This window comes from Mixophyes fleayi, chromosome 10 (assembly GCF_038048845.1).
Source record: "Mixophyes fleayi isolate aMixFle1 chromosome 10, aMixFle1.hap1, whole genome shotgun sequence".
Classification (NCBI taxonomy): Eukaryota; Metazoa; Chordata; class Amphibia; order Anura; family Limnodynastidae; genus Mixophyes; species Mixophyes fleayi.
The window spans coordinates 97,279,687-97,307,211 of record NC_134411.1 but is presented as its reverse complement, the minus strand read 5'-3'; the positions used below and the strand labels follow the sequence as shown (position 1 = coordinate 97,307,211).

Sequence of the window (27,525 nt, the reverse complement as noted above, 5' to 3'; positions counted from 1 at the left end):
GAGGATGAGACCAGCTATGCGATCTAACTTCTACTGATTGACTGTTTGACCCCTCCAGATAAGTATACTTCATTCAGTATTGTCGTAGCCACGTTTTGTCACATTGTGGGAATCAGATTTCGTATTTGTCGTTTTTAATTGCACTATTGCAGGAAAGAATCCCATTGCCTTTATAAAGCAGAGATGGAAATTACGACTCACGATTATTAATTAGACACTATTATCTCTTCTCTATATGACTCTTCACTACATTATATTTTGTACAATATATAATCGTGGGGCCTAAGGACAAACATTTATATGTAGAACTACTGCTATGTTTTGAATAGGACGTACCTTGAGATAACCGCAAGTCACACACACGCAATGCAGTAATTTTCGCAACTGGAATTTTACATGCACGTTTAGGACTCTTAGGGGTATATTTACTAAACTGCGGGTTTGAAAAAGTGGAGATGTTGCCTATAGCAACCAATCAGATTCTAGTTATCATTCTGTAGAATGCACTAAATAAATGATAACTAGAATCTGATTGGTTGCTATAGGCAACACCTCCACTTTTTCAAACCCGCAGTTTAGTAAATATACCCGTGAATCCTTAAAGAGTAACTCAAGGAAATTGAAGCCTTTAAAATGGTCTTTAATATTTATTAATGATGAGTGTCATGCGCAGTGAACGTATCATGCTGTGGCTTGTAGTTCACCAAGGTCCAATTTAATGGCACAGCATGTGAGGGGCTTACATAGACCTCTCTACCAGCCAAGTGTCCCTGCGCACAGCCAAGGAATTCCCTCTGAACGCAAAAATGCTTTTACAAAAGATTTTGAATACTGTACTGAATCTGGACTAATTTGCATATTAAACTTTAGAGGAACTTATATAATTTTTTTTTTACTAATTTTACTTCCTAGACGAGATAGCATTTGTCCCATTTACTAAAAACGCAGGGAGATTAGCATTGGATTGGCCAACCCAAATATTAGTATTCGTCTGGATCCTGAATCGAGTCCTGGATTTGATGCATTCCTAAATTAAATGAGGTAGTGAACATTCAGCTAAGTGCAACTATTATAGTATCAAGCAATGCTACATACTACAAAATCACTGGGCATGTAATAAAAAAACCCCTTTATTTTGAAGTAAAGTAACACAGTACGTAACATATACTACAACTGACTCTGCTGACTGTAAACACATAAAATACGAAAAAAAGTTAAAAAGAAATAGCACAACAAAAGAGGCGTTGTAACTTAAAGAGTCATTGAACTATTCAATTCAAGGCTTTTAAAAGGAAAAACTTAAAAATGTTGAACTCGAAATCCCACTTTTCAGAGGCCGCAACTCAACCCTTGAACTCTCGAACAACAATTTTATTTAGAAAGTTGATTTATTCATAAGCAAATAGGATACAGTGTGGATAAAGAGGAAGGATCAGGAGGCAGTTATTAGATTAGGGAAGTACAAAGACTTCACTGTTCACAGGCAGCGGAGTCCCAGCAGTTACTGTACCTTTCAAAACTAATATGTAACAATATCGGTTTTAAAAGACTGATTCACATTACTCCCAAAGCATGAGAAGCTCTGTCCCATCCCCACCACAGGAAACCCGAGTCTGATTTTAATGAGCTTCATTTGGAATGTGGCCTTTGAAAAGTAGTACATTTGGAAAGATGGAACATTAAATTTTGTAATGATGTAAAACATCTTCAGTTTTTGACAAGACAATGGTGCTTATTGTGCTTTATGGCCCCAGTGGTGATTCAAAGGTCACTTTGTATATGACTCCATAGACAGGGGCAGCGGTGAATGAAAATTAGGTTACATGTGATCAGCTTTATTATTAATCAGATGAAAATGGATTTTTAACATTTTTCTAATGAGCAACAGAGAAAGTAGAAAATACCAGGATTATAGAATCGTACAGGAGGACGGTAAAGGGAAAAGCGTCCGGCGAATTGCGGAGGAGGGGGGGACACGGCGCTAATATGAATTTACTGGCTAAAATTAAACTGCAGATACACATTGGAAGATGTGCGGAGAAGGGCTGGAGTTTTCACGCTGCAATTTGCTCTCTGGGTTTTTCTTTTTGGGTTTGTCATCACACTTAGTCATGTTCAACAAGTAAAGTGCAGGCGCGTGTCCAATTATGAGGAAATATACCACAGGGACGTGGGCAGTTCCCTTGTTTCTCTTGCTATGGTCAGAGCTGCCGCTTGGCAACGAGCTTGGTGAACTTCAGGCAAAAGATATTGTGTCTCATTTAGAGTTTAAAATAAGTGCAAATTTGTACCTTAGCAAAACCATCTTGCACAGTAGGGAGGGGGGGGGGGTGTGGAGCAATTTTAATTTGTGTGGACACATTTAGAGTTGGCTGAATTGCTGTCAAAAAATAAAGCTAGTATATGTGTGTCACATGCACACCAGCCAGTTGTATGCCTGCATGCCTACAAATTTTTTAAAAAATAACTGCACCCCTTGCCTTGCATTGCAAGATGGTTTGAACCTTATTTTGCTCCTAATTCTAAACAAAGTCCATTATGTATAGTCGCAGATTAGTGGGCTGCAGGTACCTGGAATAACGTTTCACAGCAAAAGCAGCAGATGGGTCAATTTAAATGTCCAGGAATGAACATAAGACAAGCACCATAGAAGCCTCAGGTAGCAGATTGTCCTTGCAGGACAATGTGATGGATGGGAGGTTCCTGGGACAGGATATATATTTATACATGACTTTCCCTCCTATATAAATGTAGAGTGTGTGAAGTACGCATGCAGACAAAAAGACGAATGTGGGACACTTCTCGGAATATGCTGAACTTGTCCTGACTTTGTAGATAGTTAGAAAGATGTACAACCACGAATGAAAGAACAAGGAAGCAAAGAGTTGGGTGGCTTCAGGGATAATTGTTCATGAATGTAGCTCATTTGATGCCAGTAATTTTTCCCATATTAGTGGACTGTTCTTCTGAATCTTTGACCCGCTGGATCTAAAGGTGAGGACTGATCCTCCATTGTCCCTAATCCTCCTCTCTCACAAGTGTAAACCTAACTTCCTTGTTCATAAACCCATGCTCCAATCTATCCTTTGGGAAGCCTAAAGCTGGGCACACACTATTCAAAATTACTTCAGATGCGATTTCTCTTCCAATTTTAACGACTGAAAGTCCGGATGATCATGCAGATTCCTGTGTACACACCTACACGATTTACCATCAGATCTGTGATCTTCATCTCCCATAAGCATCTGCTGAAAAGATCCTGACTCTGTATACTCTACATTATAACCTATCCATAACAAAAAAAAAAAGGAGTAACTATGCACCTTGGCAAAACCATGTTGCATTGGAGGTGGATCTAATTTAAAATGTGATTTATAATTGGGGTAGGGCATGTCCTAGATCAACTTTCAATTTCAGTGCACAACTAAAGCTACCAAGTATTTGTGTGCTACATGAAAAAACAACCAGTATTTAACTTATGTGCAAGATATTACACTAATTTACAACTGTTATATTGTGACATGGTTTGCCCAGGAGAAAATTTACTCCTTTACTTACTTTCCTTAATGAACCATGACCCCCATTTGAAGTCTACCCCTAACCTGTTTTTATCCTCCTTCTTCTCATTCTAATATGTCTCACAAAGTCTTACCTAACCATTATGATGCTCCCTGCAGCTTAAACCTATTAGACAGGACAGTCCTAACCACCCCTCGCCACTAACTGCCACCCACCACCACAGTTCCCCTCTTATGACGATGCTTCGCTGTTTGAGAAGAGCAACTGGCTAGGAATTGTCTAGTCCAGGGTTTCTCAAATCCAGTCCTCAGGGAGCCCTCACAGTGCATGTTTTCCACATCTCCTTACTGGAGCACAGGTGTATTCATTACTGACTGATACAATGTAACAGGTCCACAGGTGGTATCTACTATATAAATGCCTAGTGGCGTGTGTGAAAAAAAAAAAAAAAAGCTGCAGCGCCACCTGCTGGGCAGAGTTATACACTGACCTATATATTTCTTGAAGGAGAAGTGACAGTTGGGAGTGGTTGGTGGTTGCCGGGGGTGACAGTGGGGAGTTTTTAACACCTTAAGTAGCTTGATGAAGGATGTGGGGATGAAGATGAAGGATGAGGTGATGGAGAAAAATGATGAGGTGGTGACATGTGGACAAAACCACGTTAAAAAAGGGCGCTTGCATCGGGAAGTAACGCTCTTCCCCTGAGGGGGCCTGGGCTAGGCCCAAATGCATGACAAGAACCTTTTTACCACCTTAAGTAGCTTGATTTGACTAGAATGCATGAGTATCATGCACGGGTTAACTTGTAATCATATCACTGCTCACCTGGAAACCTGCACTGTTAGGGGTCCTGAGGACTGGACTTGGGAAACACTTTCCTAGACACCAAACTTTCTCAAAGTCCATAGAAAATATATGATACCTAGAGGGCCTTTAAGTGTGTTTTTAACTTTTTTACTATTTGCTGTATTGAAATGAGATTGGAGAATGAGTTATATGCCGCCTATTAGTCTCTCTATAGTCAGGTATGTTGTGCTTCACATGTTCTGGTCACGCAGATTCCTCAAACCGCTCTCAATGTGGTGGATGCAATTAGCCCCATTTAGATATCGTTATTTCCCTTTACAGTACTGAATGCTCCTCCCTGTCAAAAGCAGAGATCAGAATATACGGAAAGGAAAACCCCATGTGATACTATGGAGAGGTAAGAGCCGCTCTATCTTGCTTCACTCTAGTTGCAGAGTAATGATTTGTAGTCTCCTAGGTAACTGAATTGCTCCTTACCAATCCATGGTCTCACACATGACACCACCAGTGATGTCACAGCAACTTTTAAGGAAAGTAACTGTAATGCTATGCTTTGCTAGATGAGCTTTTTGACCCAAGTCTGCAGCTTTTTACTTTCCTATTGTTAGAGATCACGGCGGCCGCGGGCGCCGCCGCGACTCTTCCTGGTTCTCTGGGGACGCCCCTTCTGTTGCTATGGCAACCGGGGCGTCACTTCCAATTTCAGCGTCCCGGTTGCCTGGGCAACAACCGGGACGCAGGGAAGCTTCTGGCGCCGCGCCTGGCCAGCTGTCAAACAGCCGGGCGCGTGCGCATAGGGAGAGTTTGAGTCAGCCGTGCAAGGCTGTTGTAGATCAGTCTATCAGGGCTGATTAGGGATTTAGTTTACCGCTGGCACTCTGTCGTTTCCATTGGCTGCAGGATCTGCATTTTTATTATGCTGCAGCTGAGGACACATTCTGGACTGTGTCCTGATTGGCCATCAGTACTATTTAAGGCAGTGAGGACTTAGCCTCACTGCCGGTTATAGCGTTCTGTCCTCAGTCCTGCTGCCTGCTTGTGCTATCTGTTTGGTGCTTGCTACCTTGGATTTGACTACCCGTGTTTTGACCCCTGCTTGTTCTTGGACCTGTGACCCTTCTCTTCTGACCTCGACCTTTTGCCTGGATTTCGGATTTTGCTTCTCTGCCTGTGTGTCTGACCCTTCGCTTGTCTCTGGATATCGCATCTGTGCTTGTGACCCTTTGACCTAGGATTCTTCTTAACTACAGCCTGCCAATCACTCCACTCCTGGGTACTCCTTTAAGTCAGTATACGTTACTCGACCCTCGGTCGGCCCGCAGCCCAGTCTGTCCCCACCACTAGGGACTCCAGCGAACACCGGGCCTTCAGAGTAGTCCCCGAGTTTCACTGTACTGGCTTGGGAGTTCCTAACACCTATGTGAAAAATTAATTTAATTCAAGTTGCATTAAATGACGCTACCACTATCAGGATAATTTTCAAAAGATTTTGTGATAAGGGATTCTTAGTGTTTACACTTCTATCACTTGTGGCTGCTTTTAGCTTGTCCCACCTCTTTCCAGTAGTATTTTATGTATGTTAACTCTAATATCCAATTGTAAAGTGATGCAGAGTATGTTGGCCCCATATAATTAAATGTTAATAAATAAATTATCCACTGCTTCATATTTTGTGCTACTGAAGCATTTTTTGCAACCGTAAAGTATAAATGTAACATTAAACGTGAACATCCAATAAAATATGTAAGTAAAGATATCTTTACGGTAACAATTCTGATTCATCGCAGGGACTAAAACTTTACAGCACAGTTGTTTTCTAGTCCTGAGTTGTTACACCCTATGTAACCCAATAAACCATAGTCAGGACTACAATATACCATGATGAATCTCTGATGAAAAGTAATTGACATTTAAAATGCATAAGTTTGTTTGTCACTGAGAGGCCTCGGCGTGTTGTTTACGATACAGAAATGCCCAATTAATAAAGCTTTAGGTTTCAGGAATGTACAAGCTTTGCTGTCTTCCATTAGTTTCTCACCGATGGACGTAACTCTTTCTTAGCGCTCCCTGAAGGTCATTTACAAACAATTAAAAATGCAGAATGCAATGAAAATTCTATTTTGCACCAATTTTTGCGTGATTGTCATAGTTTGCATGGGTAAGTATACGGTTCAGCACATGGCAAAGGGGTGAAGACTTTGCTCCTTCTAATAGAAAGAGTCGAGTTGATCTGGCATTGCTGAATGCAAACTAGCCACTGTAATGCACCATCCCCAACGCAAGATGCAAAAATGAGATGTTAATGAGCGTAGAGATAGAAAGAATTTTGGGCAGGTGATGGGCAACAAGCGGTCCTGCAAGCCTTCACCTACGGGCCCCAGCTCTAGGCCTCACCTCGGTCTTATTCCCTATGCCCAAAACCAGTAAGAGCTGGGACCGTAGGTGTTGTTCACATCACATGACTTCCTCCGCACAACTCAGGAAGGTCACATAACATTGGAGTAGGAATGAAATGACTGCAATTTAGTGAAAACCTAGGCAATGATTTTTAAGTAGGTGACGTTAATAAGTATCGGTGACCACCCAATATCTTTGTAATAACCTCTAACAAATGGTCTTTAAGAAGTAAGGGGGCACTGGTACTCCCAGTGAGAGGTAAGTGGAGGCACATGAGGGTTCGTGGGTGTAAGCAGGAGGGTTGAGTGACCTGCGGGGAAGTTTGAAGGTAGTTTTGGAGAAGATATGGGATCTGAGGCCATTTGGGGTTACTGGGAGAATTTTGTGGCAAGTGGCAGGTCTTAGTGTTAAGTGTGCAGTCAATTGATTGTATGTTACCAATATTATTCACTACATTATTGGAAATAACACAATGACACTGTATCTCACAAGAGCCAATCAAATAACCTAAGTTGTTCTATCTAGAGAGAATGGAACTAATACCTGATTGGTTACAACGCATTGCTAAAACTTGCACCATATCATTAAGTAAGGTTTTGGGACTAGTTTGTCTTAGGACCACAATGAAACAAGGAGCTAAATTAAAGTTATGTTAAAAAAAATTTAGTTTATGCCTCAGTGGTGACACTATTTCCTACTAAATACTCAGGCTGCGTTCTCCTGCATTGTGATTCAGCCCACTATACGGCTCTCTCCAAAGTATGTAAAGGACAGGTTCACTTTAAACCAGATTTTAAGTTGAGGTTTTCAGACACTTCCATATTGCACACAATTTCATGAAGTCTTGGTCACTTGCATTTTTTATATTGATATGTGGGTGATATATATAGTATATATATATATATATATATATATATATATATATATATATATACACACACTCATTAGGCCATACTTGTCAACTCTCCCAGAATGTCCGGGTGACTTACGAATTTCATGAAACTCTCCCAGACTCCTGGGAGTGTAGCCCAGCCCCAAAGTATGTTGCCCATTTCTTGGGAAGTGAGTGGTGACATGATGAAGCAATATACTGCTGTTTGAATCATCGTGGCCCCGTCCCTCGCTGTACTATAACACGAATTATGGAATTGCGCAGCGGGAGGCAGGACCATGATGACGCAACTTGCGCCGTAATGCCCCCAGCATGTGTCACTTGGACCTACCCTCTGGGACCTCCCTGAGTAGAGGTCCTAAAGATAGGAAATATGCATAAGGCAGGCGAGGCCTGTCAAGGATTTGTGTCTGTGTGACATATTGTGGCCTACATCTCAACATCCCCAACTGAAAAATCAGAGAATTTGCATTTGTCTGCAAATAAAATTCAATGAATGCAAATTACGAAAGCAAAAGTCCTTTAAATTTCCTTGTGATAAACCTACAGACTTATTTGTTCCTTCCTATGTTCGGAGGGAAATTCCCAGTAGACCTGCAAACGATTTGGAGCTGATTAAAACTCACTAATACAGCACTAAAACTTCTAATGCTCGAGGAACCAAAAACGCAATCAAAGAAAATGCTTCACTTATCTCAAAACATTTGAAATGGTAGCTTAATTCGTTTGGAAATAAGTGTTTTCTATTTGTCACCATCGAGCTTGGATTAGTCAGAACAAAATCAACATGTTAATGCTGTTATTGGGGTTTGATGTAAAGCTTTCATGACTACTTTGTGGGGGTTGATCACTTTGGACAAGCCCCCTTATTTAGTTAGGCTCCCACTGTAACACTTTGATGCCCTCCCTGATTTCACCTGAATTAAGCCGTCATTACATTTGACAACTAGCAGAGAAAATGAGATGTTGGCATGGTGAAATGACATAGGAATTCAGACTGTTACGGCAAGGGTGAGCAATGAATGCACCAGCTAATTAGATTGACCGTGTCCGTGGGTCCTGTCCAATCAGGATGCCTATACATGACACACCTCCAGCCCAGACAGAATGAATCTCCTGTAGTCTTCTTTTACTTATTTCCTCTATCAAATATCAAATGCAGCTCTCTGGTGGACACAGTGGGGTATGTAGCAATGATACCTTTTTAAAAGATGGGTTCTGTCCAAACGTGGGAACCCCTTTAATATCTTCTTTGGACTCAAAAGGAAAAAAATGTACCTGAAATCTGAATAGACTTGTAACTTAACCCTAAACTAAAGATCATCAGATCTATTCCTGTTTTCTTCATGAATATTAGTCAGCTAAGGCCTAATGAATATTAGTCAGCCAGGGCCTCATGAATATTAGTCAGCCAGGGCCTCATGAATATTAGTCAGTGTCTCATAAATATCAGCCAGGCAGTGTCTAATGAATATTAGTCAGCCAAGGCCTCATGAATATTAGTCAGGCAGTGTCTCATAAATATTAGTCAGCCAGTGTCTCATGAATATTAGTCAGCCAAGGCCTCATGAATATTATTCAGCCAGGGCCTCATGAATATTAGTCAGCCAGTTTCTAATGAATATTAGTCAGCCAGGGCCTCATGAATATTAGTCAGGCAGTGTCTCATGAATATTAGTCAGCCAAGGCCTCATGAATATTAGTCAGCCAGAGACTCAGCAATGTTGCTGAATCCTAGTAAATTGACAGGCTGCATTTGCCTAAATTTTGGTTCCAAGTTGGGCTGAATCAAAGGTTTCTTACACCCCTCTGTGCAAAGCAGAATTTTAGCAAAATTTGGCAAGTTGTATAAAATATCCTAATATTTGGCTGAAAGTCTTGAAAAATTTTAATTTTCAACTACGATAAAAAGCTTATTTAAAATTAAGGTGCAGAACATTCTGTGCAGGGTCCTACCTTCCGTTAATATCATGAGTGGGAGAGCTTTCTAATCCATTGATATACTAATTAGACCTATAAGAGCTTGTCGTCTAAGGCCTCAGATGCCTTGTCACTGATTGGCTTAGCTCAAACAAAATGGCTAATGTGGACCGGCGTTCGTTATGGAGTGGCTGCAAGTGAAAGATGAAAAACATGAGATAGGTAATAAGATACATAACTAAAAAAGACCACACTTCTGGAACAAATGGATATTTTATTTTGGTATAAATCATTTTTAGCCCTTAGAATGGCAGTAAATTTTATGTGTACAAAGTGCTGGGTCAGAAATAATAGGCAAGTAACACTCACTTCATGACTATTAAACACCCCCCAGCATCCCAATATGTATATTTAATACTTGTATAAAACACTATAATATTATATATATGCATTGGTAAGAACTGCTCTTATAACTGCTAATTATAGTGTACCACAAATAATAAACTCACCAAGCAACCAGTACTAGCTGTCCACCAACCACACGTCTATGAGGGACCAACTCTATTTTAAATGTTTGTAACCATTTTTCCATTCCACCAAGTGAACACGTTTCAAAAACTACGTGGATGCTATTCAAGTGCTCAGCTCACTCTGTGGTTTTAAAATCTATTTACTCAGTGTTTATATATGAATTAATTCACTGAAATAAGATCTAAAGTGATGTTTGTGATGGATCTTGTGTTTGGTAAATATGTGTACCTGGAAAGGTAAGTATAATTCATAGAGTGCAACATGTGGAATCTGAGCTCATCCTCTTTCTAGAGACTTCAAACCCACCTCTCATCTACATCTTTCTCAACTTTGACAACACTACACTCTCCTCTGTTCCTCAGTTCCGCTGCCTGGGTGTCACTGTTGTCTTCACCCTCTCCACTCCCCACATCCAGTCTCTCTCCCAAGGCTGTCGTTTCCACCTTCAAATCATCAAGTTTAGACCCATTCTCACCGTTGACATCTCTACTCTCCCGTTATCTCCTGCTATGACTATTTTAACCTCCTCTTTCCTGGCCTCACCAATCTCTTCCCACTTCAACTCATCATTGGCAGGGTGAGACTAGTTATTTTCACCGCTGCTCCACTTCTACCACCCAGCTCTGCCAATCTCTCCCTAACGAAGACAATGGAATTTCCTCACCTTCACTTACAATACCATCAACCATTTACCCCTACATCTCAAACCTCATCTCACTCCACTCTTTCCTCTGCCAATGACCAATGAAACAACTGTCCACTGATCACCACATCCTACTCTCTCCTCCAAGACTTCTCCCGCTCCACATCGCACCTATGTAATACCCATCCACTCTCAATCGGAATCTCCACCAGCCTCCAAAGTATTATATCATTGGCCCAGCCTTCTTGTGCCCACACTATCAGTCTAAAAGAGGAAAGAAAGACACTGGCGCTTGGCAACCATAGATGTTAAATGGATATTAACTAGAAGGAGTCGCAGCTGTAATAAAAGGATCTTGCCAAGTCCTTAACAAATGGAAAAGAAATGGAATAAACCAATACAGCACTGATCAGAGCTGTATTGGTTTATTTAATTTCTTTTCACATTATTACTCTGTCTAGCCTACTGTGGTCTCAGCCTCACCCCTCCGTTGGGGCTGGCTGGCAAATTTTACCGAGGAGGGGTGGGGGGTTTTGGTTGAGACTCAGGTAAGCAGCCGTCTTTGGAACATTTGAAATGTAATAAAAATGCAGTTGACCCAAAGAACCAGCCCAAGGTAGCTCACTATAGGACCAGCCCCCCTGCCCCTCCATGTTACATATATATATATATATATATATATATATATATATATATATATATATATATATATAAAATGTATTCTGCATCTTAGATTAACAGGATATATAGAACACTCTCACACATACATATTGCTCTGAGATATATATCATTTTATTCTTTCTTAGAAAGAAATACAGGGAAATGTCATTCTGCGTCTGCATCAATCAAATTTTAATAGAATTCATTATTTAATAAATATAATCCTCTTATTCTATGCAAGAAAACATCATGAAAAATTCAGAGCACATCACAGCCTCATAAAATGTGGTACAACGTGTTTCCTCCATAAATACTACATTACTGTATGACACTTATTCTCATTCTTCTTGAGGTGGTGATGCATCTCTTTTTTTATTGTTATGTTAATCAATCTATAAACAGCCCCCCCACTAAAATCTGTAGAATTCTTATTTTAACTTTTTTTATATTTTTAATCTCCAATATTGTTTTTTTAAAAGGGCGAGCAAGAGAAATAAAATAAACCTCTTATATAACAGATAATCCGTACATCTGTAGTGTCTCTGTCTAGTGCAGGCACCATATGTTTTTGATTAAAATAATAGTTGAAAAGAACCTGTTCTGTGGGGAAAAGCGTATGATCCGTTTATTATTGATTTGTCGTTTAGACATTTTCAGGAGAAAAGGTTCGGAGTTGGGAATGATATTCACAAGTGCCTACAAAGACTGGAGTTTAAATCACACCCACTGGGGACAGCTTGTAAAGGGGTGTCCTCTTTAGTACAGACCCACCCATCACATTAGTGACTACCCTATGAAGTAGTTAAGTAGGGGTTTATTTTCTTTGTGTCCCCAACTTTACTTTAACCCAATCAGGTTCTGCATTTACAACACACGCCTCCAGTGTCTGGCTGTTAGAAGTTGAATCTCTCGTGCCTTAAAATCTGGAGTCCTACATTTTTCCCTTGTGCTGGAAAGCTATGCTGAGAAGTGTGCATTACTAGGTAACAATGTCTAAAATACAAAAAATAATCAGAATCCCCTTAATCCCTTCCCCAATTCCATTCTTCCTTCCCTTTTTTTTTTTTTGCACAAAAAATAAAGTCTCATGTTCTAACAAAAATAAAAAAGCAAGAGCTTGCAGTCAATTAATAAATGGCTGCTGCAAAGAGACAAAAAGCTCAAACAGCAAAGCATGCTCAGGGATTCCAAATCAGTGTTCAGACTTGCTCTCTTGTCATGCCCATGGGGTTTTTTTTTTAATCTTCCAATCCGCACAGAGCTTTGCTGGTACTAAGGAGACTGAAAGCCTATCATTCACAGCTTAAAAGCTTTATTCTTCTGTGCACGGCTTCCCTTGCTTTATGTATGTCAGAGAAGTGTACAACAAGAACCCTACACAACTCTTTATATATGTAAGCACAGAGCAAGGAGAAAGAACAGATAGCATGGTAGATATATTTACTCTACATTATACTGTATAATATCTAGTTCAAAAATATAAAAGTAGTTGGAATTTGTTGCTCTGTAACTGGCTTTTGCCCTGGAACACTGACTCGTTGAACTACAAGTTTCAGCAAGATGGCTGAGAGTAATAATACCTGCAGTTGGGGAGGGGGTACTTGCAGCCAAGCCTGGAGTAAGCTGGGTATATTATTCAGCACAAACCTTTTTCTCTGCATATTTGTAATAAGTATTGTGAATGGTTGTGGTCACACTTTGCTTTGTAGGAGTACAAATAAGTAACATCATTGAAAGAGCGCCCTCCAGTGGTTGTAATATGATGGGAGATTGTCGAAATGTTAACTTAAACCAAGAAACAACTTCTTCACAAAACATCTCACAGACATGGAGTAACCCTTTATTCAAAAACGATATTGTTGGAAAAGTAAGAAACGCGTCAGGTTCTGTCCATTTAGAAGAGACTGTGAAAGGGAGCAGATGTAAGAACGAAACTGGGAGGGTGCTCAGTGTAATGTGTTTTAGTAAATGAGTTGATGTGTTTGTAGGATGTGTGAGACTGGATCCTGAGTTAGGCTCTAAGCCTGGTTCACCAACCAAACCTGACGCAGGAGCTATGTGGAGTTTGTACGTTTTCCCAACATTCGAATGGGTGTCATCCAGGTCCTCCCGTTTCCTCCCATGGCTCAAAAACATACAGGTAGGTCAATTGGCTTCTGACTAAATTGGCCCTGTATGCTTGTTTGGCTTGGATACGGTCAGAAGACTGAAGCTTTAATGATTAACGAGAAGGAGTTACCTTTTTCTGTACAATGATGCATAACTGGTAGATAAGAGTACTGATAATAACAGTAATACAATAAAGATATAAGAGTAATATATATAGAATGTACTAGAGCTATGTAAACTAGAAAATATATATTGATTTATCTACTGTTAGAGCTGGTTACGGCAGAAAGGGTTAATACTGAGAATTGCACTTTGCATATTACACCCTAGCCAGGGTGCTGTTCCTTGCAGCCATTTTTCCTTCTACTCCTTCATTCCTCTCACAGCCTGACGGAAAACTGGAGCGGGAGCACCAATCGCAAGCCACAGTTAAAGATTTGCAGCTTGTGATTGTCCTCTTGCTCAAACTGCCCCCCACATTCAAAGATGGAAAACTTTATTGATTTTCCAGTTCTTTATTTCAGAACCGGCAGTGCCCCCAGGACAAACGGTGGCATTTACGTTAAGAGAATATTTTACCTAGGTGGTCACGTAGCTGGAAATGGGTGAAAAGTTCAGTGCATCAATGGTACTTTGAAAGCTACGACAGATTTATGCAATGCATGATACCCCGTAGACAGTAGATAATATTGCTGAACAGCTGAAGGCTGTCAATAGAGGATGCAAAATAAAAGAGACAATCACCGTGATTGAATATCAAAGCACTTTATACAACAAAAACACAAACAGGTAGTAGCTTACACATAAAAATGTACAAAGGTGCCACTCCATGAGGATGGCAGTAGCGTAGACCGGAAGAAGTCAGCATGCAGTAGGTCCCAGTGTGTCTATCCTTGATGAAGAACTGAAGCTTCACTTCACACTGTTATGAAGACAATAGCTGGGAATCTTTGACATCAAGGTTTATTCTCCAAACCGATCTTCCAGCTTAAAACTGCTCCGCCGCGCAGAGCATCACATAAGATGACATCATGGACAGATTCCCTATCTCAGTCTTAATGTGTTTCATGCTGTAGCCCCTCCTAAGACGACTATGATTGTTCCTGTTCCAACTGACTATACATTACCCTCCTAAAATAGCTCTATGTCTCGCCAAACCATTTGACTTTATAATACATAATAATGTACAATAAAAATACAAATACGTCATAATATACAAACAGCAACACATTGATCTAAAAAAAGGTGTAATATCAAAACCACCTCTCAGACCTCCAGGAAACTTAGCCAGGGTATAGATTCAACTTTTTGTTTATTGTAGTGATTCTCACCAACGCTAGCATCAAGTCTATGAAAGTAATCTGTAACAGGCTGCCTCCACAATGGTTCGAGATATCATTTAACAGCCAGGTTTCAGCTTTACGATGAACAAACACCTTCTTTTCAATTAAATATTACTTAAATAATAAAACACTCTGGTTCCAGTTTCCTTTTGGTTAATCTGATGTAATATAGATTACAAGTACAGCAACCAAAGTAAACGACAGCAAGTATATTACGACTACAGGAACCATGTATTTGTATACTGTCTAAATGGACCATCGACTTTTTTTTTTTTATTTTTTTTTTATTTTAATTTATTAGTGTAATAAATTTAGATGTCTCACAACTAGTAACATTATTAGTAGGTCTTACTGGATTATTTAAATGTGCAATTTTAGCTAAACTGAAACATTTTAATATTTTTCTGCAAGTAACTACAAGACAGGCAATAAAATCTTGAGAATTTGATTCATTGAAACGGAATAACGGAACCAAAAATATCAATCTTGATGTATTTATAATGCCCTAATTTAGCATCTATACAATTTCCCTAAATCATTATATTCCCCATGTTCTATTAAAGAAAGCTATACAACTTTAAACACTATATCAGTAATATCCTTGGTCAGTGTATTGGAAACAAATCTAATAATTTAAGAAGGTCTGCCTGCAAAAAAAAAATGTTCTTTTCCACTTTTCTTCAAGAATAGCAGCTGATTAAGTTTATTTGTGAAGGTTAAAACGTAACAGGGTCCAATGATTGTTAATATGAACAATTATTAAAAGCCATCACAAGTCATTCATCTCTGATGTAGCTGTCTAAAATGTAAGCTTGAAATTTGTAATACTCAGAGATCCTATGGAAGGAGTATAAGACTCCTTTATGCTTCGACACAGCAGAAAAAAAAGATCATCGATGTACCTCGGCCACAGTACAGTATGAGACGGAGGTACATCAAAGACACAAACCAACTGTCAGTCCAACATACAGAATAGCAAAACTAGGAGCAATCAGGGTCCCCATGGCCGTCCTGGTTGTCTGCAAAAAGAAAACAGAATCAAAAAAATAATTATGCTGTAAAATTAAAAACAACAGTGTAACAAATAAAATAATCTAAAAAGTTTAGTAGCAGCATGAAACACATCAATACTGGGAGCATGTGATGTCACCCTATGTGACAAGGGAGCATAGATGATCATTAATAATTAAAATAAGTTGTAGCATCAAACCTTGATGTCAAGGACTTCCCGATCATTTCCTACAATGTCTTAATATCTGACTGAAATAGATCCATTCTTCAGTACGTATAGATTAAACAATCTACATATATATTATGTGCTTTTCATCTGTGCATTTATCTAATCAGAGAAATATGCTTATTTTCTTTGCCTCGGGATATAACAGAGCTCAGCTGGGTTCTCTTCATTGGACACAATTGTATCAAAAGAGCAGTTTTGTGTCATATCTCAGGGCCATGAAATTAAACAACAATTCATGGTATTATCAACATCAAGTACCAGCACAGAAGGAAGTGTGAAGAAAAAACAATGTATTTAATGGAAGCAATATGAGGGCTTGTACAAGCAAATACATTAAAGTCCACCAATGCTGACAACCTATCAAATTTGGTAATTTCTGAACTCAGCCATTGCCCCTGGAAACCACCTTGGTATTTCACCAATGCACCTACATGTTCCACCCTACGCACAAGAAGGTCCTCACCTACACTCTACCATTGGGAAATAGAGTGCAGCCTACAGCTATTTTAATACCACTCCTTTTTATTAAAAAAAAACAACAACTTTCTCCTTCTTCGACTAAAACACTGTTAACTTCCCATGTGGAGATTGTGTGTGTGAATCGTTTTATTACTTTGCTCAGAATGTAAATGTAAACAAGCCTCTCGGTCATGCAAAATTGGGTCTTATTAAAACTACAGGACAATTCAAGTCCTTTGATTTACCTCTTGTACTTTGCTACAAACCCAACTCTTCCCCTCTGCCTGAGAAAACTTCTGTTCTTACACAAATAACTTGATCTTGCTCCGCAAACCAATGGGCTTTAGCGGAAAATCTAGTCGACCTTGCGCACAAATGAGGTGTAAAGTTAGTCCTCTGCCATTTTTGCATTGCACATTGGACAATATGCGCTACATAGTTACCTCAATTGTGTGTGTTTTATGGTATTTAGTGCTTTAACTATATAGATAATTTCTTATATTGGTCACCAGATCAATCACCGGCAACCATTAAGACTCCTGTATCTGTGAGCAGTTCTGGAAAAGTAGTTTGTTTCCAGTAGAATAATGCCCCATTTGGCCACTCTGCGAGTTAGATCAACAAGCTACTCATTAATTAGTACGAATGAGTACCCTTATTTCCATCTTTAAATATTTTGGTGCAACAAACTAAAAGCAGATGTGCAGTGACCTTTAAAAACCAAATGACAAAGAGCTCTGTCTCTTCGTCTCATCTAGCGCCTACTATGGGGTACTCCACATTGTTGGTAAATAACACTCCATTCTATGCTGTTCAATATAGGAGATAGAATATCAATGACCTCCCTATCGTCGCTCAGACAGACGTTTCCCCGGTGTGTTGATAAGTAATGAATTAAAATGAGCTCGTAAAATCTGTCCTTGTCATCCAGCCCAAGAATTAACGTCAGATATCACAAACATGTAAAGTAAATGCACATATTTCCAGTAGTTATGTTACCACTTTCACAGCTCTGAAAGTAATTCTCGCATTGTTTTTGACTTTCTATGAACTGATTTCAGGAACCTTAGAGATGAAAATCAACATGTGGGTTAGATACATTTGCAAGTGTAAAACAAATGTACTATATCTTCTACGCAAATTGTACCACTAGAGTAAGATAACAAAACTCAGCTCTTTTATTTTGTATTGTGATTGCACAGTGCATAGGTTTGTTTAGACTATTCAATCATTATATATTTATGAACACAGTAAATACATAAATAATAACTTCTCATAGGCTGCTATTGTTATCTTCTGTAGCAGAAAGAAATATAACAAATACGTCTCAGTTCTATCCCCATTGTAAAGAATCTTGTTACAATATGAAATAACCTCTATTCATAGAACACACATCTATCTATTACTATCTATCTATCTCATATCTATCTGTCTCCTATATATCAATCTCCTATCTATCTATCTATCTCTCTCATATCTATCAATCTATCTCATATCTATCTATATATCTTAAATCTATCTATATATCTCATATCTATCTCACAACTACCTCTATTTCATATCAATCTAACTTATATATATCTCCTTCATATCTATCTATCTCTCTTGTATCTATCTCTCTCATATCTATTTCATACATATCTATATATCTCATACATATCTATATATCTATCTCTCTCAAACATATCTATATATCTCATATCTATCTCACATCTATTTCATATCAATCTATATATCTCACATCTATGTATTTATCTCATATCTATCTATATATCTTATATATATCTATCTATTGTGTTATCTATCTCATAACATATATCTATTTAGTTATCTATCTATATATCTTATATATAAAATCTATCTATCTATCTCATATTTATCTATCTGTCTATCTATCTATATATCTATATATCTATCTATCTATCTCATATCTTTCTCATATCTATCTATCTATCTATCTCATATTTATCTATCTATCTATCTATATATCTATCTATCTATATATCTATCTATCATCTTTCTCATATCGATCTATATATCTATCTATCTCATATCTTTCTCATATTTATCTATCTATCTATCTATCTATCTATCTATCTATCTATCTATCTATCTATCTATCTATCTATCTATCTATCATGTTGATGGGGAATTTGTGAATATAGTTTAGTTTTTATATGTATTTACGATTTTAGGTGTTATTACCCAAAGGCAAGAAGCCGTTTTTGTGCTTGCCCAGATCTATCTGTTTTTAACTAAGAAAAACCTCCACCCTACTTATAATAAATGTTTGAACATGTAAGAAAGGGTTCTAGAGCGTTAGTGGTAAAGATGTTTGCAATGTTAATTACTTTGGCAACAGGACACCGGGAGACAGGGATTACTGGGCAAGAGTGTAGAGTCTATAGACAATAAGCAGCTTCCAGTGGTAAATGCAAATATGCAGAGAAAATAGGGTTTCATGTGCAAGATAAGTTTATGGTTCTATAAGCTAAACAAAAAACAGAAAATAAACCCTATTTATAAACAGTAAACAGTATGTTTTCTTTCCAAGCAAAAATATTACACTTAAAAGTCACACTAGAATTGTCTATATAGACTAGAGGTAAGCAAACTTGCAAATCGTTGTGGAACAACAAGTTTTAGCATGCCCTATTCACCCCCAGTACAAAAAGTACCTCCAATTCATTAGCAGAGGTTCTGTTCTGTGTAACTTGCCCCATTAGTATAAAGTAATTTGTGTTATATATGATAAACTTTGGAAACAATTTTTTTTATATAGCAACTTGGTTTAATAATAACACAACATTCCCATAGCAACCAATCCAATTCTGACATATTTTTAAACACAGTTTAGGAATTAGCAGACACATCTGATTGTCTGTTAAGGGTAACAGAACCTTTTTTTTTTTTTTTTTGCTTTGCACCAGTTCTGAGAGCTGATAACAAATGTGAATTTGTAACAAAGAGTGTGCAATCCATTTAAAAATAACTTTTAGCAAGAGAAAGAAAGAGATGTTCCTTTAGAAAATTGTAATCATAGATTTGTTTTAATTATTTAGTGGCCTATTTCAGTGTATCTAGGGCAAAATTAGCAGAAGAGATAAGGTGTGTATGTTGGAGATGTCAGCAGGCTATCAGTGATACAATGTAATGATGTCTGCATCATGGACTGAATTTTCTAAACTGTTTTCGTCGTGCATCGTAATTATGTCTATGTGCAAAAATGAGATTTTGTTGTGCAGGATGAGAAATTTAAATAGAATTGGAAAGGTAGAGCAGGTACGGTTATGGGGAAAGGTATTGGTTTAGTGATAGGCTTTTCCTCCTGGCAGAAATGTACAATAATGAGACCTGAAATAGTCTTTGCAAAAGAAAATAATGCAAAGATTAAATGAATGAAGGGGAGGTATCAAAGTGATAGTGAGCAGGACTTTGAAGTGATTAAGTAACGCTTTCCACAGATCTCCCAAAAGTAGTTGCAAAAAGATTTTCTGGGGGCAGAACCAAAAATCGGAATTTGAGAATTTAACCAGGAGGTTTTTAAATAGGCACATTTACACAAAATATAATTATTGGAGACCATATCTATTAAAGGACCACCAAAACAATTTCCTACTGTGTCAAACAAAAAATACCATAAACAGTAACACGTCATATGTTTGCAAATAAGAATCTCCAGTCCATCCCAGTTCAAGCTCTAACACAACTACTGAAGACTGGACTTCATTTTGAAAACCCCCCAGGGGGTGTAGAGAATTGGAACATTGTTACATCTTCCCCAGGGAATCCTAATATGTGACTCCTCCCATTAAACTGTTGCAATTTACTCCTGAGAATGCTCTGCGGAGTTGCCCAGTTAATCTCTGTCAACAGGCGTGGCTAAAGTGACAATATGACACTGTTGGGAGGAGGTGGGAGAAGAGCTGTAGGAGCAATTAATTGCTTCCAGACGGTCTGATGCATAGGGCAAAATAGTGAGCGCACCCAGTACAAATTTAAATGTTGTGTAGATTTCTAAAGTATTAATCACTAATTATTTCTACAATTAAAAACACAAAAGGGGCTAATTTGTTTTGTAAAACTGTATAAACAGGTTAAAATTGCTACTATAAACCCCATTTTAATTCTATGCGGAATATTATTGCACAAGTCGAAATGAGCATTTTGCGACTATATGTAGTTTCTGTTGTTGTACGCAGTCATTGATTAGTCATCAACGTATACAATGTTAGGGGGATATTTTATAAAAGAGGAAGGATAGAAATCTTGCTTTAACTTGTCTTTAGGTCTTTGAACCCCATATTGTTTAAGAATATATAACCATTTGTGCCACAACTGCCACCTCTCATAATGGCAATGCGTACAAAGTGGATATTTATTCACTGTCAAAATACAATTGCACTCAATATAAGCAATGGACTTGTTTTTCTACATATATTTTATGACTGAATAAGTAGCCCCATATTAAATAGTGGCAATGTATTCTGTCTAAATAGAGAACTATTCTTAAAATATCTATTTATTCACCAAATATAGAAACAAATCTACTTTTTTAAGGAATGAAAGGGGGCAAAATACATTTTTAGAAATATAATCTTTTTAATATAGTGTACAAATTTATAGTTGTCGTATCAAGGACATTTTTAAGAAGACTTTTAGATTCCTTTACTTGTTTATAAAATATCCCCCTTAATGTAGATGTTTTCTCTTTGATATTAACATGCTTTGAATCTAAGGAAAGATTATAATTTTCCTTAAACGAATAAGTGCTAAAAAAAACCCCAAGATTGATTTTTATTGATAAATGAAGCCCATACGGTCTGTACAGTATAGACTAATCCGCAATTTAATAAAATGGTGCAGGGCCCATTTATCAAGAATTCAACATTACCAGATTGCTGGTTCATCGATGTACCATTTGACAGATGTGTCTCTTACAGTCAATGTATTTAGAATCAATACATCAACACAACAGCTGCTCACATCAGTAAGTGATTTTGGTGGTGTCAATAGAGGGAGTTAGGAGGGAATTAGCCGTAGCAGATAATCTAGTTAGATGTTATCAGTATCTCTCTGGGCCATAATGTGTTTCTGAAATTTAGTAGGAGCTCAGAATCTGGCAGGAGTTCATATCGTCAAGTCTTTAGCTTCCACGGCCATGTGCAACAAGCATAAGAAGACATTATTTACAAAATATGCTTAACGATACACAAAGAGGACTCCCATTTTGTTCCAGGACCTTCCCCAGTTTTGCCAATGGAAATAACTAATGCGATAAATCCCTGATGCACTTTGGTGTAACAATATTAGTAGAAAATGACTCCGATATTTGCACCACTGAATTTATCACTCAGTATGACCGTTGTGTAGGCTTTTATGAACTAAACCAACTTCATGTTCAATGGATGTTTTGGTTTTCTAATATATATATATTGTTTTAATGGGAGCCCTATACTTTCTCTACATGTATATCTATCATGTTAACTTACCACATAGATCTGGTCTCTTCATACATCCACTGTTTGCTGTGTTGCTTGCAAGTCCGTTAAACGCAGCCATGCCCTCAGAACTGTAAGCTCGGAGAACGGAAAGCATATTAACCTGCTTCTCTAAAGAATCGGGAACCGGTGCTTGATCAGGATTCATAGAGCCTTGTGGCGTTTCGTGTGTCAATGGAAGATTTGCATGCCACTGCTTTTCCATCAATTGTGATGTGGGTGAAACCATATTTTCAGAAGATCTAGGAGCAGCTAAATTCGGTAGAGTGTCTTCCACGTCATTTTCTTCTTTGCTCTGTTCATCAGTTGTGTTCATGTTTTCCGGTTCAGTCTCGATATCCTCATCTTCGTTCTCATCATCGTCCTTGCACATTTCCATCTCCTCGGATGAGGTTTCATCTGAGAGGTCATCAGTAGCAACTGTATTTACAGAATCACACTGCAGGACGTGCGAGTCGTCGTCCTGTGGGGACTGAGAGTCGATGTCCATGTTGGAACACGAGTTTGTTCCAATTGAACCAGGGTACACACCAAACTGCTTGTAGAATTCAGTTGGAAAATTATTAAATACGGAATCCATATGACTGGACCATGAAGTACCTTTATGATCGGACAAAGTGTCTTTAGAATTTCCCTGTGGTGGGACTTTTTCAGAATTCTGCAACGGACTCATTTTTGACGTCATAATTTCTTTGCCACATTGTACCGAAGAAGAAGAAGAGGCCACAGCTTTATTTGTTGTGCCCAAACATTCCCTTAGTTGATCTTTAGTATGCCCTTGTCCTCCCATTGTACAATCTTTACGCTTTGCTTTGCCTAGATGATTGGCTTGGAGATGCAGGGCCATCAGTTCCATGGATGATGTTGTAAAAGAACAAAACAAACAACCGTGCCAGGCAATGTTATCTTGAACCGTGATCGATGAACCTGGAAGAGATTGTGCATCTGGCCTTACAGACAAGTCCAGAGGTTCATATTGAGATTTCTCCATTTTCTTCTGAGGTGTTTTGTTCTCCACTTTGTCTTCACAGTTGTCTGACCTGGTGGCTTTTATAGGAATTGACTCAAGCAGGGCCTTCTCTTTCATTTCTTTTTCTTTCCTTAGAGAACTTAGAACAAAACTGTCCATAACAGCCTGCAAAGACCCCTGGAAGTTAACGCCATTGCCTACAATGTTCTGATATGCTCTCCCAAACTCTGCAATGTTTGGTGCTTTAGAAGAGATCTCAAATTTTTTCAACGCTTCTGAAGAAGCCTCAGAACTAATGCCAATCGACTGGCCCTGACGATCTCCAGAAGACATCAACCCTGACTGCCACTGCTGTGGCATCATACCACTTCTGAAATCCATTCCTGGGAGGCCTTTAAATGCCCCTCTTAATATGTCAGGTCTCATAAAGAGAGAGCTCTTACTTGCTGTTTCATCCTTGTGGTCCTGGGTGGGAAGGTGCCCATGACCAGGTATAGAGCCAGAGCCATTCTGCCTCTCCCGATGATGACGCTCTAGATGGTACTTCAGAGAAGCTGACTGGGTGCCGGCATAGTCACAGTGGGGACACTTGTAAGGCTTCTCACCTAAAGATTAACAAAAATGAACAATGGTTACATATAAAATACTCTACAAATTACATTTCTAAAACAAAGAACTTAATCTTAACATCAGGGATTTTAAAAATGATTAGTACTCATTACTATATTACCACAAATGAATGTTTTCCTTTATACATGAAAATTGTTTTTCAACCTTTCCCAACCAATGATTTATAGGCTCCACTTTCTTGGAATAGACAATTGTATCATCATCATTCCTTATCTAGCCTATTCAACAATGCCTAGGTAGAGGATGATGCTGCATGTTAAGAACTGCCCACTCTTCTCCTAGGGTATAGAAAATATAGGTAGTCTTATTGTGTATGGAGCTCTTACAAATATAAACTGCTCACTTAATTTAAAGGTCATAGTTTTAATAGTTGTTGAAATCACTGCAAGCCTTTAAGGTTCTCATGCTCCTTTCTCTGGCAGATAGCACCAACACATTACAAAGCACTTTGCAGAGAATGCCAGATCCTAATTGTTTTTCATTTGTGATTAACCATATCATTGTAAACTATATTTTATATTTTTTGTATCTTGTGAAACAACTCTGGCACGCTCTTATACATCTAAAAATCTTATAGTGATGAGCAAAATCTCAAATGAATTGAGTCTCATGGCTGAAAAGGCCATTTTGTAGAGGTGCTAAATTCTGGGGACGCAAACTCTGTATTTGCTTGGCCATTCTGCACTGTGATTGTAAATTAGCATTTTGGGGAATTTAGTGTTTCTGAACAGAGGTGGGATGGCAACGATCAATTCAATCCAGTTTCATTGGGAAATGCAGAATGACATTTGCTCAAAAAGTTATTTCTTAGAGTTTTACTAAAAGTTCAACAAAGGAGCTCACACTTAAATTTTAACACTTAAATGTAAAAAGAAAATTTGTAATAGGAAAACTCCTATTCATAAGTTTCCTTATGTTTATAGAGCAATTATAGAAAAAAAAACCTATAAAAAACACTATATTTTCATTTTAAAAATGCCAGAACACACAATAATATTTTGCTTTGCCTGCACTTTAATTTTCATTTAATAATTAATGAATTCTACATTTTTATGCAACATTCAAGATATCTTCATATTTGCTTCTTCCCACTTCATAAGCATATTTGTCTCTAAATTTATATAGCCTTCTCTTAAATAAAAAAATAAGTTTCATACTCTAAACCTGTAGAATGAACAATTCACTTTAATAAAATATAAGAACTAAATATCTGAAATAAATGTAAATTTGATTATAGGCGGAGATATTTTATACACAAAAGCTGCAAAGTTTGTTTAAATTATATTACCCGTACAAACCAATTTTAAAACCTAAAAATATTGTGGCACTGTTACGCAAGACTGAAATGAATGATTTAAGTCGTGCTCTGCAGTAAATCATGGATATAATTAGCAAATGGCATACTGCACGAGTAATTTATCATTATTTAGAGGGCAGCATTCCAGAAGAATTCTGAGATCTGCAGACCAACTGCATTGTTTCTAAATAGGGATCTATAAACACAGATTGTCTGAAATATTAAAACCGGAACATTACTACAGCTGTGCAGAGTAAAATATAGGTAAAATTAAACATAGTCAATAAAAATTAAATAAAAGCCTTGCTAATGAAGAAATGTAAAATATATTAAGATCCTCTCTTTTATATTGTAATTATCTGTAGAGGCTTTGCAGCGATTTCTGTATGCACTGATAAATTTCCTGGCTTGACAAATACAATCTACAATGTGCCTATAATATATATGTAATTATTCTTTTTTTAAAAGAAAGGGAATAAAAGCCTGCTTAGACTGTGAATGAGAACTGAGAAATCAAATGTTGATATAACTGCCACATATTTCATTAATTAATAAAATATTGCATATTTTCTTTATGCAGAAAGTGAATAGTTCCTATTAAAATGGTATTGCATGCAAGTCAATATTGTTTTTCAAATAAAAATTACGAAAAAATTTTGGACTTTAAGCAATAATTTCAAAATTTAAATCAAGTTAAGAGTTTCACCAATGTAAAGGGTATATGCAATTTTTTAAAGATATTCTGAAATAAATATGGCAACATAAACATGCAACAATGGGGAACATTCAGAGAAGGATTGATAATCTGGCTCCTATTTACAAAAATGCCTAACATAAGGTACCTTTTATACTTATATTTTTGGAGGTTTCTACTTGAATAAAATATTTAATAGGAAGTGTCTTATTCACAAATTGATTTATTACTTTTGCCCCCCCTCACCCCAGACACAATGGGTGCTTTTATGTTCCGAGCCGCTATTGTGCTGTTATTTTAGGTTAATTATTTTTAGTCACTGACTAGATTTTTCCCAGCAAGTATAGCAATGTGTATACAAGAGGACACGGACTCTTTCACATAAAGAGCAAGTTTGGGGCATTAAATAACTTAATGTTTAGTTCATAAGGTAAATATATAGTATAATCCCCATTCTCCTCAGTAACAAAGGATGAAGTCTCTATACTCATCTTATTATCACACCCAACAACCTGCTCCCTCAACAATATTCACTCCCAACTTCTCAATTCTCTCCACCCCAGTGCTTGCATGGACCTAGCTCATCTTTTCAGTCTGTCTCTCTCCACTGGCACATTCTTATCCTCCTTTAAAAATGCAATCATATCACCAGTGCTAAAGGAGCCATATCTCAACCCAACCACTCTTTCCAACTTCTGCCCTATTTCTCTCCTCCTCTTTGCCTCCAGCCTCCAACTACTTGAGCAGCTTGTGTACAACAACCTATCTCACCTTTTCTACTCTCACTCCATTCTCAACTCTCTGAAATTGGGCTTCCACCCCCAACATGATTAAGAAGTGATAAATGATCTACGTACAGCAAAATCTAAGGGTCCCTTCTCCATACCCATTCTCTTGGACCTCTCTGCTGCTCTCGAAACTGTTGATTACCCTCTTCTCCTATACACCCTTCACTCCATTGGCCTTCGTGATAAAATTTTGTTCCTAATTCACTCACCTATCCAACCCCTCCTTCAGTGCCTCACCTTCACTATCTGTTGGGGCCCACAATGCTCTGTCCTCAGACATCTGCTCAGTTTTACTGCTCATCTCCAGTCTCTCTCCCAGTCTTGTCACTTTCACTTTGAAATATTGGTAGAATGCGCCCTTGTCTTACCCAAGATGCAAACAAACTCATCCATTCTCTCATGATCTCCCACCTGGAGTACTGAAATTTCCTCATGACATTACCCTCACTCACCTATCCTTACTTGAACCCATCCTAAATGGCGCAGCAAGACTAATCTTCCTCTCTTGCCAGTCCACATCTGTCACACCACTCTGCCAATCCCTATTCTGGCTTCCCATATCTTCTAGTACTCAATTACTCACCCTCACCTACAAAGCTTCCAACATCACCTACAACTGAAATCACATATCAAAATATTCTTCCTTATGTCCTCTTAGAGTTACTTTCGACCTTGGCCATAGAGCCTACCCTTCTCCCATCTGTACTACTTACCCTGGTACACCCTCACACCTATCCTGCCCCCACCAATACTACTTACCCTGGTACACCCTCACACCTATCCTGCCCCCACCAATACTACTTACACTGGTACACCCTCACACCTATCCTGCTACTACCAATACTACTTACACTGGTACACCCTCACACCTATCCTGCTACTACCAATACTACTTACACTGGTACACCCTCACACCTATCCTGCCCCCACCAATACTACTTACCCTGGTACACCCTCACACCTATCCTGCTACTACCAATACTACTTACACTGGTACACCCTCACACCTATCCTGCTACTACCAATACTACTTACACTGGTACACCCTCACACCTATCCTGCTCCCACCAATACTACTTACACTGGTACACCCTCACACCTATCCTGCTACTACCAATACTACTT

At 38.2% G+C, this 27,525-nt stretch overlaps 1 protein-coding gene across 6 annotated transcripts in view; it reads right to left on the bottom strand.

Moving 5' to 3' along the window:
- The window catches only part of ZNF536 (zinc finger protein 536), a 403,907-nt gene that overhangs the window by 124,762 nt on the left and 251,620 nt on the right, over positions 1-27,525 (bottom strand). For 5 of the 6 annotated variants that reach the window (XM_075189234.1, XM_075189233.1, XM_075189236.1 and 2 more), the window contains one exon: positions 22,013-23,596. In XM_075189234.1, coding sequence (XP_075045335.1) covers positions 22,013-23,596 — 1,584 coding nt within the window. Of the gene's footprint in view, positions 1-14,227; positions 15,841-22,012; positions 23,597-27,525 lie in introns of those variants that run through there. The other variant, XM_075189237.1, reaches the window with a different exon arrangement.